Source organism: Sturnira hondurensis, unplaced genomic scaffold (genome assembly GCF_014824575.4).
Source record: "Sturnira hondurensis isolate 20B ecotype Veracruz unplaced genomic scaffold, ASM1482457v3 Scaffold0005279, whole genome shotgun sequence".
Taxonomy (NCBI): Eukaryota; Metazoa; Chordata; class Mammalia; order Chiroptera; family Phyllostomidae; genus Sturnira; species Sturnira hondurensis.
Genome location: NW_028077910.1, coordinates 7,138,502 through 7,152,885, shown reverse-complemented (window position 1 = coordinate 7,152,885; position 14,384 = coordinate 7,138,502). Strand labels below are relative to the sequence as shown.

The following is a 14,384-nucleotide window of genomic DNA, read 5'->3' as shown; positions in this document are numbered from 1 at the left end:
GATATTTCTGCCAAGAATCTGAAGGATGGTGGGAAGATTGCTTATCAGAAACCAGAGGATATGCTTATCACAAGAAAACTTTTGGCTGCTTTGGTTCTGGACTTCTGGTGTCAGCAGGTGTGAAGGAGGATGGGTATTCCTGGCAGGGGCTCATCCTCTGATTCCAGAGGTTTCAATTCCCCTGTTTCCAATTCCTCTGATCCACCTTCGAGGATCATTAATTAACTAGCAGAAAATGAAGTTTCAGACCCTGGAAGGTCATTCTCAAGTGCAATTTAAGTATATCCTCAAAACAAAATATTAGATGCAGCCTGTGAATTTGAAAATACAGATTTGTTTAGGAAAAGAAACATGTTTCAGTTTCCACATTTTATTTTTAAAGTTGTTTTTAGGTACCCCCCCTTGTCGATAAGTGAAATATGCTTGTAATCCTCAATGTGGATCATGATAGTTAAAATGCAGTTAGAGTTTACTTTCTCATTATGTTTATTTTTTCATTATGTAAAAATGAATCTCAACTTACTGACCTCAAAGAATGCAGGTTGGGGTAAATTATTGCTTTAAAATTTCCTTTTTGAAGGTTTCAGTGTTGACTGGTGGGCCCTTGGAGTCCTCATGTTTGAGATGATGGCAGGAAGGTCTCCATTTGATATTGTCGGGAGCTCCGATAATCCTGATCAGAACACGGAGGATTATCTCTTCCAAGGTAACCTGCAGTATCTTGCAGAGATTCTCTGTTAATAACATACTCACAGGGGAGTCTAACTTTTGGTGTCTCTGGGCCACACTGGAAAAAGAAGAGTTGTCTTGGGCCACTTACTAAATACACAAAGACTAATGAAAACTGATGAGCAAAACTAAAGTTTTAAGTAAATTTAAGATTCTGTGTTGGGCCACATTCAGAGCCATCCTGGGCTCTGGGTTGGATACCCCTGCTAGAGTATGAGTGAGGATGGCTCAGATTATTACTTTGAGTAAGAAAGCAGAAAGTAATCTGGGTAATATACTCCTCAATGGATGAGGCTTCGGTTTTTAATATACATCCTACTCTAGTCTTCAGTCCCATTTGCCAGTTGCCCTTGCACACTCAAAACATGGTTTCCTCCAGATTGCGTGTTGCAAACAGGGATTGGAGGGGGGAATCCTGTGGCCAGAGAGGACAGCCTTTTCAGGAACCCAAGGCCGAGTACATAAGTTGGAGAGCAATACGGGAAAAATTAGGAGTACCACGCAGATACGAGGTGTTAAAAGGTGAAGAAGAAAAAAAAGCCCTGCCATTGGGAATACAAAGAATTGAACAGAGCAGAAACAAGCACATAAGCACAGGGACCCCCACACAGTCCAAAGAAGTGTGAAGACGGCCATAAAATTCACATTTAATAATTAAAGGCCATCACAGGATATGAATACATATTTCACATAATAGGAAATCCAAATGGCTATAGAATATGAGGAAAGATGTCCAATTTCACCAGTGATTAGGGGTATGCTTATTAAAACATTAATGAACTACTTTCTCATACCCCATGCATCTAGCAAACATTTTAAAGTGTTATAATACCAGTGCTGGTGAGGGTGTGGAGCAGCTGGAACTCATACAGACTGCTGGCAGGAGTGAAAGTCAACACATCTGTGAAAAATCATTTGGCAGTGTGCAGTCAAATCCAAAATAGTAATGTGTGCCACACATTTTCTAGATATTAACTCATTTAAACCTTTAATAATCCTGTGAAGCACATATCATTTTTATTCCAATTTTACAGATAAGGGAACTAAAGAATAATAGGATAGTCAAAAAATAAACCATGGCCCTGGCTGGTGTAGCTCAGTGGATTGAGCACGGGCCTGTGAAGCAAAGGGTCGCTGGTTTGATTCCCAGTTAGGGCACATGCCTGGGTTGTAGGCCAGGTCCCCAGTAGGGGACACATGAGAGGCAACCACACACTGATGTTTCTCTCCTACTCTTTCTCCCTCCTTTCCTCTCTCTCTAAAAAATAAATAAGTAAAATATTTTTAAAATAATAATAAATAAATAAATAAAACATGCATGTAAATGATTACAAACAGTGTTAAGTTAGAGGCTGTGTCTGAGGAGGAGGGACAGAAATGAGACTGGGAAAGTACACGAGACACTTAAATAGTGTATGTGATGTCTTTTTTTTTTCCTGCTAAAATGCTCTTAAACATCTCATAATAAAAATTTAAATGTTGAATCCATGTAAAAGTTAAATACAATGCCATTGTTTTATCTTTCTAGTTATTTTGGAAAAACAAATTCGTATACCACGTTCTCTGTCTGTAAAAGCTGCAAGTGTCCTGAAGAATTTTCTCAACAAGGTATAAATTGTGTATAAAAATCTTTAGTGGTTTATTTCTATATAAATTAAACTGGTAAGTAGAGTTTCAAGCAATGCAAAATTCCAAAATATTAGAGGATGTAATTTTTTCAGTTAGATCTGAAATTTGTCTTTTCACCAAAGAGTAATTTGACAACATTAGTTACTGACATGAGTTGTCCTTTCCATTTTGCCAATATAATTTATCCCCGGCTAGATACTACATATGGGTTTTTTTTTAAATGTAAATGATGTAGACCATATACTTAGTTACAGAAAAAGTGCATCTTTGGGGATAGACTCAGTTATACTTTTTGCTCCAATTTTCTATTTTCTTTGAATTAGTATTCATAGAATCTCTTTCTCATCGAACACTTGGGGCAGTAGTGTTCTCTGATAAAATCCTATGATTAGATAAAATCCAGAAGAAATAAATTTTCGTGCCTCGGGACAAATCTGCATGCATTCAGTTGTTTGTTGCAGATGGTAGGCTGCATAACAGAGGGTAGGGTACAGAGTTTTAAGATTTATCTAAAGTTATGATTCTAAGCTGTTGTTACTCACAGTATTTGTAACACCAAATATGTAGGGTTTTTTTCCACAGCAGCAACTAATTCTCCAACTCTGAAGACACCAACTGGGTATTCTACATTTCAGTTCATTTCAGACACTAACCACCTGGAGTTAGCATCACACTCCACAGGTTTAAGGACTCAATTTTTACAACGTGATCCTCACTTCAGCCCTGACTGGGTAGCTCATTTGGTTGAGAAGTCTTCCTGTACATCTGAAGGTTGCAGGTTCAGTCTCTGGTCAGGGCACATAGCTGGGTTGTGGGTTCAGACACCTGTTGGCAGGCATGTGGGAGGCAACCAATCGATGTTCCTCCCTCTCTCTGTCCCTCCACCCTCGCCTCACCCCTGCTTTCAAATCAATAAACATCTTCAGGTGAAGATTAAAATTTAAAATAAGGCTATCCTCATTTCAGATGCCTATCACAAATATTGGATGCCCATACTTCTGTCTGACTTGGCCATAAAGTTGGGCATTCCCTCTCCCTCACACACTTCAGGTTCAATAGTTTCCTAGAATGTCTCACACAACTTAGGAACACATTTACTTACTATCACCCATGTATTATAAAGAATACGGATAAACAACCAGACGAAGAGGTGCATAGGGTGAAGTCCAGAAGGGTCCTTAGCACAGGAGCTTCTGTTCCCATGGAGTTGGGGTGCACCACCCTCCTGGCACATAGACGTGTTCACCAACCAGTTACTTTGTGATGTTCCCAGGACAGAGATTTTTGTGGAGGTTCCATTGCATAAGCACGATTGACTAAACTATTGGCCATTGGTAATTGAGCTCAGATTTCTAGCCCCTCTGGGAATTGTGCCCAACCCTTTTAACTATGTGGTTGGTTCCCCTGGCAATGAGACCCCATCCTGAAGCTATTTAGAGGCCCACCAAGAGTCACCTTATTAGCATAAACTCAGAAGTGATTGAAACAGACTTGGTATGAGTAAGAAAAGATACTCCTGTCTCTCGGGAAATTATGAGAGTTTTAGAAGCTTTGGGTCAGGAACCTAAGACAAAGACCAAATACATATTTCTTATTGTATCACAATGATCTTGGCAGTCAAAGCTTATTTTAAATAAGTGCTAGATTAGAATGTAGGTGAATGTGCATTTACCATCTAAAATAAATAGATAATATAATGATGAATTTGCCCTGGCTGCTGTGGCTCAGTGGGTTGAGTACCACCCTGTGAACAAAAGGGTCACTGGGTCGATTCCTAGTCAGGGCACGTGGCTGGGTTGCAGGTCAGGTCCCCAGTAGGGGGTGTGCGAGAGAGGCGACCACACATTGATGTTTCTCTTCCTCCCTCCCTTCCCCTCTCTCTGAAAATAAGTAAATAAAATCTTTTTAAAAAGATAATGATGAATTTTAGTAAAATAAGAAATTGAAGCTTGTTTTAAATCTTAATGAGGAAAGATTCAAATGAGAAACCTAAGCTTTAACACAATGAAAAATGAAGGTGAGAGGTGTTAACATGCAACATAAAATGCCATTTATTTATCGGGGGGGAAATGGGAACATGTTCTCATTTTACAGTAATGAATAAGCCAAGTTAAGGCCCCTTTTCAGTCTAGTGATTCAGGTAATGGTTGTGTCGTTATTGCATACTAAGTGTAGATTGTTGCTGTAGTTGGGCGTGGGGCTCCTAAACTGAGCTAAGAACAAATGTGTGAAGTTTGGGGTTTGCAGACTTTGACTATTACTGTAATCTGCGTCAAAGAAATAGCTGCATGCTGCTGCTCAAATGATTCTGCTGCTCTCTTTTTCCTCCCATGTTTTTTTTTTTTTTTTTTTTTTTAGCAAGGAACAGTGGCTTGGCTTTGCCTTAATTACAAGCTAGCTGGAGAAAGAGCCATGGGGAAATCTTATCACTGGCTTCAGATACCCATTTGAGTCTAGTATTGTACCTCCTAGAAATGAAGTTAGACCATTCTGATTTCAGATACACAGGAATTATATAGTAGACACAAAACACAGGTCATGAAGATGATGTATTCTAAAGCATGATGGTCACCCAATTTTGAAATCTTTCTTTCCACTATAGGACCCAAAGGAACGATTGGGTTGTCATCCTCAAACAGGATTTGCCGATATCCAGGGACACCCATTCTTTCGAAATGTTGATTGGGATATGGTATGTAAATTGTGATTGTTTTCTGTATTAAGGTTTATTATTATGTTGGGCCAAATTTTATTACGTGAGAAGTTTCGATAACTAGTGTGTCATAGCCTAAATTGCTTAAAACCACTCTCTGATGTGCTTTTTGAAAATCTTTTAAAACAGTAAAAGCCCAGAATATTAATTTAGTGGAGTGGGTTATTGTATTAATTGAGATCTGCATCAGTGTTTAGGTTTGTAAAGTATTTCCATTGTTGTGAATATTGTAAAGCCTTGCGTAGGGACTCACTATAATAAGACTGGGAAACATCTGAGGACAGAAGAGAAACATAAAGGTGGAACTTCTCGAAGAAGGCAAGCTTACTCTGTCATCCACTCTGTCTTCGTAGATGGAGCAGAAGCAAGTGGTACCTCCCTTTAAACCAAACATTTCTGGGGAATTTGGTTTGGACAACTTTGATTCTCAGTTTACTAATGAACCTGTCCAGCTCACTCCAGATGATGAGTAAGTAATTCTATAGACTAAAATATTTATAAAGTCCTTTCAAAGTCCCATTTTTAGTGGCTATATAATATTTTATCATTAGATTATACCATAATTGATCTAACCTCTTTGTTACTGGATACTTGAATCTGTTACATCACTTTAAATTATGATAATAATTGCCACTTTCTACTTTGATTCATGTGCATCATCTCTAATTCTCACAACAACCTGTAAACCTAGTTATCATCATAATCATTTTGCAGCAGAGGAAGCCGAGGCTCCTGGAGGTTAAGTAAAGTTGCACAGCAACCAGGTGGCAGAGGCAGGACTCAGACCCCAATCCAAGTGGCAGAGGCCTGTCTTCTCCCCACTGTGCTACACTGTTTTCTCTTTTGGCGATGGTGGTCTGTGAGAACCCGAGTATTCCCTTAAGACAGAATCCTAGAAAGGGAGTTAGGTCACAGGGCATCAAATTTTAAAGGCCATGATGTATATTGCCAGATTGCTTTTTTAGAAGGTTACATCAGCTTACCAAGTCCAGCCAGCAGTGATCTGATGTATTTTTTGTGTTTATGGTAAATCCTTTTAAAATGTGCTTTAGAATAATTTGGGATGTTTTGATCATTTACCTGTCATCACAGGGTCATTCTCTCTTCTCAAGGAGGTCCTTACAGCTTGGTGATCATTTACATTTGTTAATTTTTATCCCATGCTTCATAGCAGCTGTCCTAGATTGTCAGTGCATTTTAGAAGCCTTCAGTCCTGCCCCCACCTCCATTACTCTTAATGGTTTCCCCTTGCCTGAACTTGATGACACGGATTGCGACCTCCCTGGGTGAGCTTGCTCCCCGTTCACCCCTCATCAGGCCACTGTGCCTCCCAGCGTTGCTCTTTAAGTCTTCTCAGCCTTTTCTTTCATATTCTTGGAAGCCTTCCCTCTTTTCCTATTTTCCTGGACCTGTTCTCTTATTTTCCTCCAGGATTTTATTTTGTCATTTGCCTCTATTACTCAATCTTCTTTAATTTTTTTCAGCCTCTTGCCCTCTGGTTATAAACATGCTCAGCTCACCTAATTTTTTTCTTTTGAATCTTAGCTCTTCTCTGAACCACCACATTGTTTTTCTCATTTTCTTTTCATCTGCGGGCTTTTTCAGAGACAGCTCATAGACGCACATGATAATAGAAAAATAAGCAGTGTCTTTATCAAGTGCCTTCAGAGTAGTCAGCATTGACTGTGTTGCACTTCCTTACTGCCAGCACTTTAACAGACTCTTACAACTTAACCTGCGCCTGGAGGTTGAATTACCCTCCTAATTTTTAAATTGTCAGGCATGTATAGACATCTCCCCTGATGTCTGTAAAACACTAGGCACTCATGGCCTCCCTTGGGTTGGCACTGCCCACCCTGGTTCTGCTGCATCTTTATGACCACTTGTCATCGTTTGTCCCCTGTCCCCTTAAGGGCAGGATGCTCCATGGTTCTGTTCATGACAACCTTCTCTTTGCCATATGCAGTTTGTACCTTGGAGATTTCAGCCAGCCCGATGGCATGGATACCAGCTATTAAAAATGACTCCTAGCTAATCTGGCTAACAATTACTGAGCAAAAGGCACTTGCTAAGTGCTAGACATTCAAAGATGATCAAGACCTAGGCCAATCTTGCAAAAAGCTGTCTACTAGAGGAGAGAAATATGTACCAAAATCATTATTTCAGATAGCATTGTGTTTTAGAAAGAATACTGGATTTAATTAAAAGATAGGGATTTGAATCCAGATGCTACCTTTTACAAACTGGGTAATCTAGGTGTGAATTGCCTAACTTCTCTGAGCCCGTTTCTTCTCGTATTGCCTACCTTACAGGGTTACTGTGAAAAATAAATGAGCCTTGGCCAGGTAGCTCAGTTGGTTAGTGTCGTCCCAACATGCCAAGGTTGCAAGTTTGATCCCCAGTCAGGGCACATTCAAGAATGAATGCATAAATAAATAGAACAGTAAATTGATGTCTCTCTTCTCGTTTCTTTTCTCCTACTCCCTGCTGCCTTTCTCTCCTTAAAATTAATAAAGAAAAGTTTTAAATAAGAATAAATGAGTGATGGTCTAAAGCACCTCACCCCTGCCCTGAGCTGCATTTCCACTCACTTGTCTAGTATCTCCTCTGGCTTATCAGATAGGCACCTCAAACATATGAAGTCTGAGATTGATGTAATGACCCTTTGTGGTCTCTTTCTGTTGTTCTCAATGAGTTTCTTGTTTTTATTTACGATTTTCTGCTCAATGCACCACCATGCATTCCTGCATTCAGATTCAGAAGATCAGTGATTTTGATTCCTCCTTTTCCTTAAAAAAACTGTATAATCCCTTCAGCTGACAAGTCCATGTCTGTTTTTCCTGTACTTTGTCGTTTATATCAGATCCTTTTTCTCCATTCTCATTGCCATAAGCCCAGTTCAAACCTCTTTCAGGTCATACCTAGAATATTATGCCAGCCTCCTCTTTAAGACTCCTTTGCTTTGCAACCCACTCTGAACACCTCATGAAGTACCACTCCAGTCCTTTAAATCCTTACATCACAAACCGTTAGCAACTCCTGCATTGCCTAGCATATAAAATCTATTGCCTTGGCTGACACTTAAGGCCTTCTGCCATCTGCTGCAGCCTGACTTTCTATCCGTATCTCTCACTGCGCTGTGCTCCGATCGGTCCCGGTTACTCACCATTCCCTGGTAGCATGCTGTCAGCCTTTGCTTGTGCCATTACCTCTATGTTCCTACTCAATTTTTACCTACTGAAATCTTTCCCACCTTTCAGAGCTATCTCAAATGCAACCCAGTCTTTGATGGATTAAGGTTAAACCCATGAGTAAACATTAATGGATTTTTGAGCTGGTCATTACCTTCCTACTAGTATATTGTCTGCCACTTTAATACCCTCTATTCCTGGGCTCCAGCTCTAATAAATTATTTGCATTTCCCCAGACCTAGTGTAATATTTCATAATTTCATTTGGTATGTGTTTATGAAGTGAATGCTACCTTTTTTTTATTTCTCCAACTATAAGTCACCTTTTGTTTTGCTTCTTTGAATCTTCTTAAATTTTTTTTAAAATTATAGTTAATATTCGGAATCATTTCATATCAGCTTCAGGTGTACAGCACTGTGGCTAGACAGTCCCACACTCTACCAGGACATTCCCAGTACCCAACCGGCACCATACAAAGTCACCACAGTATTTCTGACTGTGTTTCCCATGCTGTGTATTCCACATCCCCATGACTGTTCTGAAACTACCAGTCTGTACTTCTCAAAAAATATGGAACACCGCACAGATTTGTGTGTCATCCTTGCACAGGGGCCGTGGCAATCTCCTCTGCACCCTTCCAGGTTCAGTGTGCGTGCCGTCTGAGCCGGCGCCACCCTTTTCTTTACAACTGCGGTTATGACAGGGCTTAGCTCGTCCAGTGACTGAGCAGATGCCTCTGTCTCTTGTGGCTTTCTGTGATACAAGGTGCCTCCCTCTTTGAAGGACAGGACCACATCCTATGTAACTTCATGCTTTGCAGTATGATGTGTGCCCTGAAATATGAAAATACTCGATAATACTGCTCCATCTTGTATGTTAACTAGAAGCCTGGTGTAACAGAACGTCAACCTCTCCCCTCCCTGTGACCCATTCCTGTCTGGGGTGTTCTCCCCTTACTGCAGGTCTCTCAGTGTACTTGTTCCTACTCCCTCTTCCTTGTAGTTAACTTCTTCGGGGCCTTCTCTTCACCATATATTCCACCTGGCTATTGGGGTGAGTACTAAATTGAACACCTAATCAGACCTGGATGTTTACCTGTACTTATGAATGCTGTTCAGATCAAAAGTTAAGATTAACTAGAACTGTCCAAGTTTTTTCCATAATTTATATGAATTAACCTTAATTTTTGTTTCTTAATCTTACTTTACCATTTAAATAAAACGTTGAAGAAATCCCGATTGTGAAGACGTGTTTATTTTTGTCCCAACAGTGATATTGTGAGGAAGATTGATCAGTCTGAATTTGAGGGTTTTGAGTACATCAATCCTCTTTTGATGTCCGCAGAAGAGTGTGTCTGATCCTCACTTCTCAGCTGTGCGTTTCGCTTGTGTTGCCATTCGATGCATGGAAAACTCATGACCGGCTTGGATACAATGAACCATTGTATATTTGCCACCTCCAAAAAAAGCACTCAATACCTTGTATTGTTGACTGTAAGAGTCAGTTATTACATCTAAGTTTAACTATGAAAAGAAATTGAGGCTAGTTTCCAGACAGGCCTGTCAGAATACTGGTAATCCAGCGGTCTACTGATGATTAACAAAGCTGTCTTTTTCGTTTGATGGAACTTGCTTACCACTGCTTTTAAAGAGTATCTGTTGCGTTAAGGCGCATGCAACAGGCATTACTGCATCATAAGCCTCCCATGATTTTTGTCATTCTTCCTGAAGTCATTTAAGTATTTAATTTTGGAGTAAAAGAGTAAGTCAAAATATAGTAACTTGTTATATTATCTATTAGTTCCTGAATTATTTTTGTTTAAAAATTCAACTGTAAATTTTATGTTGCCTTGAATAATTACTCATTTTTAAGGCAACAGTTATTAAATTGATTGGTAATAAAAGGTATTGCTTGCTCAGACATGGGGAATACAGATGCTTCCTGGGGAAAAAAGGTAGGTACATTTTATTAAGAATCAGATTCCAAATCATTAGCTCTTTTTGAAAAACTGATACAAATAATTTCTTTAATATATTAAGGGATTAGCTTCTGAGCTTGTCCCTTTGACCAGAATTTTACCTGGATTTTAACAAATGTAATTCAAAGGATACAGGATGCAGCTAAATAGAAAATGTCAGTACATAGAAAGGAAAAAAATAGAAATTTAAAGTAGATACAAAAAATGCAATGGTAATATTTATTTCATATAGGAGAGTAAATCTCACAGTTGCTTTTTGTGATTGGATTAAATAAGGAGGCACTTACCTATTATTGAACTTGTAAAAACATTCCATTTACTCAGTGGAGACCGAATATATACTGTTTTTCCTTATAATTTAGTATACATGAATTTATCATCCAGATAATGTATTGAACATGCTTATTTCTTACCCCAAACACACTATCCGTACTTTTGGACCCTGTTTATGGAGGCTTCAGTGAAATCCGCGAAAAATAATGGCCATGAGTAAATAAATGTGGACACGCGCTCGCACTCCCACACCCCTTCCCAGCTCTTTTAAGTGAGTTTGTGTTGAGTAGGTAACGAGTCTGCAGAGGAGAGCACATTTCAGGGGCAGCGTTCTTCAGAGTCTGTTTTCCTAGTATTAGTGGTTAGCAATGTATTCTTTAAAGATGCCAGAGATAACATCTTTCTGTTGTTTATTTTAAACATTTGTTAGGAAAGGGGATTTAAAAAGTAACCGTAATCATCTAAATTACTTATAATTGCCCACTCTTAGTAAAATTTAATTTTGGGGAAAGCTATTGAGTCTTCAACCTAGAAAGATTTAAAATCAATAGGCATTTGATAAAATATCTTCTCTTTTTGGATGCTGCATCTCGTTAGAAATATAATTTTTCCAAAGTTTCTGACCATGTACTCTTTTCTTTAAATAATTAACTGAAAGTAATGAAAACCTCAAAGCAGAAGTGTTTATATACATCCACATGTTTATTTAAGAAGTATGTATGTTTCTCTTAATACCTAAAACTTGTTTTAAAACAAAAAGCAGCACTCACTCAAATCATAAACTTACAGAAAACTCTGACATCTGATGTCAGAAGTATGTTATGATCTTGCTTTTCAGTGGTACCGTTTCCCCTAGGGCATTAGTTCTACAATTTTGGAGTGTGGAATGAGTTTACGGAAAAGCACATTACAGGGCCAAACCTAGGTTTCCGTTGGTCTTTGAACCACGTTTTGAGAAAACTTTGAGTTACTCTTTTAATTTGTCCTGTAGTTAAATATTAGAAAGAGCATTCATGATTAAACACTTTGAGAAGGGGTAGGCAGTGAGTTACTATTTTATGTACTATTTTAAATACATTTTCAATGAATGACTTTTTCAAGTTGGGTATCTTCTCAAAAAAAGTCCATCAGTTTTCTATCAGTAATGTTGCAAATGATGAACAATTTTCTGTGATGAGGTTTTAACTATTGTTCAGGGCGGTCTTTTGTTTTTAAATGTTTTTAAAAAACTAGTAAGATTTACTGTGTATATTTTATACAGAATTGCATTACAAATATGTTTTTAATTGTGTTCTGTTTAAGTGCCATGACCATTCTTTTTATATTATATAGAAGTTCTCTGAAAATACTTACCAGGGGAAAAAGGCAGTTGATAGAATGGTTGAAATTTTGGTGTTCTGAGAAAAAAATTTATTTTGTATAAGCATGTGGTCTGATCATTTTATGTGTATGCGGCCTGTATTGGCTGCCAGGTACTTTGCTTTATACATTTACTTTTTAAATTTTTGTTTTGACTTTTGTCATGTAGAACACTGCCGTGGTCATCATAATGTAGTCTTGTATTTGTGTGACTTTTTTTTTACTTTAACATCTTTAAATAAAATGTTTAATACCCATCAAAATTGAAACATTTTTAATTATGTAGCAGACCAGAAATTTATTTAAGGTATATCAAAATGTATTCCAAAAGAAAAATGAGAATGTAAGGGTTTGGAATTTTGCTCTAAGTCAGTTGATGAAAGACAAATACCACATCTCACCCATGAGAAGAACCTAATGAACACAAACAAACTAATTAGCAAAATAAAACCAGAGGCATGGAAACATGGACCAGACCGACAGAGATCAGAGGGGAGTGGGGAAGGGTGGAAAGAAGGGGAAGGGACTGGTCAAATGACATGTGTGAATGACTCATGGACCTGGACAACAGTGTGGGGACTGACTGGGAGTGGGGGGTGGACTGGGAGGAGGAGGGCAGAGGGGGAAATTGGGACAACTGTAATAGAACAATAAAGTATTTTTTATATTTATTTTTAGAGGGAGGGGAAGGGAGGAAGAGAGGGAGAGAAACATCGATGTGCCAGAGATCCATCAATCGGTTGCCTCTTATATGCCCCCAGCCAGGGCTTGGGCCAACAACCTAGGCACACGCCATGACTGGGAATCGAACTGGCAACTTTCCCATTCGCAGGCTGGCCCTCAATCCACTGAGCCACACCAGTCAGGACGAAAATTAAAAACATGGAAAACAGCATTCTGGTAGTACTGATGCCATGTTTTAGACATTGACTTACAAAATATTCAGTATATTTTTTAAATGCCCATCTCTGCATCTCTCTTGTTGGAAGGCAGATTAGTTTTTTAAAAAATCAGCTGAACATAGAGCATTTTAACTAGTTTTTAAACTGAAGGGACTTTGAACAGAATGAAAACAGGACAGGTGACTCACAAATTCTGGTCTACAGTGTACATTGTAGGGTTCTAGCACTTCTCCTGTCTCGGTTGTAGCTTAGTGTCCATATAGAAGTAAGTGTGATCCTGGCGTCCACATTTACCACCCTATTTAGAGTAACAATGTTTTCCCTTCCCAGGAAGAATGAAATAAGTGCCTTTACTTTTTTCTTAGTTGACTTGTTGCAGAGCCAGAACCTGTGTGACAAAACCACCAGAGACTGCCCTCCTGTGTCGGTAACTTTATCCTAAGGTCAGCTCTGACTCAGATGGAGTTAAGGGCAGTATTATTAAAGTACTGCCCAGCATATCCCCTGTACTAAATCATAAATTTGGCTGTTGGAGTTAGTAAAAATCCAAAATCATACAGAGAGGGATTTGATGCTTTGAGGAAGTGCTGTGTTAGGAATTTAGTCACAGAGCAACCAACCAGTTTCTCCCTGAAAAGTAAAGCCAGTCTACCATCTTTCAAATTCAACCGGTTGGTTTCTGCATAACACCCAATAGTGAACCGTCTGGTGCATTTGATGGTCTCCTTTGTAGACTGACCCTTCTTTGCTCTGGGACTTTAGGGCTTAGGTAAATGTGTAAAGCCATGCCCCAGATAGTCTGAGTAGTTCGTGTTCAGGGTTTATTGTTCCAGAATATACTTGGAATCTATTATCCATGTTGCCAAATAAGGCTAATAAAAAGATGGGACCTCTACCCTTGACATTTGAGATGGAAAACAAACTGAGGAAGATGTTCACCTTCACAACAGTGATAAAAGCCAAATAAATGCAGTAAAATACGCATTATGTGGTCATGATAGTTCATCAGCTTCACCAATAAAACCTGTCAGTTTCACTTGACGTGTGTAATTGATCGATGCTAGACATTTTTCAGGTTTATGGTAGGTTCCACAAAGCTTTCAGAATCCATATATACAGTAAGAATAAAATCTTAGATGCCTGTATGTTACATATGTATGCATGTACATATGATTATTTTTGGCCTTTGAGCTCAGGAATATGAATTTTACGTGGGGATGGAGAGAGAAATTGCCCAATGCTTCTGCTTAGATTAGTTTTGTATCGTCCCTCTCTGGACTTTGTAATGAAGATGAATCTAGCTCAGAATGAGTGATTTTGGGATGTGAAGGGTGGCAGTATGCTTCACCTTCTTGTAGCAATTTGTGTCTTATGGGCATAGTAGTGTCTTTTGTTTAAGAGTCTGTTGTGTTCACTTTTTACATTATTATTAAAGCCTTTACTTATTTATTTTCAGAGAAGGAGAGGGAGCGAAACATGATGTGAAAGAGAAACAGCAATCAGTTGCCTCTCTCACGCCTTCAACTGGGGACCCGGCCCACAACCCAGGCATGTTCCCTGACTGGGAATTGAACTGGCGACCTTTTAGTCCGCAGGCCAGTGCTTGGTCC

The 14,384-nt window shown here is 38.9% G+C and overlaps 1 protein-coding gene and 1 non-coding gene across 2 annotated transcripts in view; one reads left to right on the top strand and one right to left on the bottom strand.

Moving 5' to 3' along the window:
* PRKCI (protein kinase C iota) overlaps positions 1-11,906 on the top strand; it is a 62,752-nt gene extending 50,846 nt beyond the window's left edge. The window contains exons 14-18 of the mRNA XM_037046541.1: positions 581-706; positions 2,258-2,337; positions 4,961-5,050; positions 5,425-5,540; positions 9,533-11,906. Of these exons, the coding sequence (XP_036902436.1) occupies positions 581-706; positions 2,258-2,337; positions 4,961-5,050; positions 5,425-5,540; positions 9,533-9,620 (500 nt within the window). The 3' untranslated portion in view covers positions 9,621-11,906. The remainder of the gene's footprint in view (positions 1-580; positions 707-2,257; positions 2,338-4,960; positions 5,051-5,424; positions 5,541-9,532) is intronic.
* Positions 8,827-8,933, bottom strand: LOC118987537 (U6 spliceosomal RNA). Its single transcript, XR_005066591.1, has one exon. It is a non-coding gene; the product is annotated as a U6 spliceosomal RNA (small nuclear RNA).
* Positions 11,907-14,384: the final 2,478 nt, after the last annotated feature.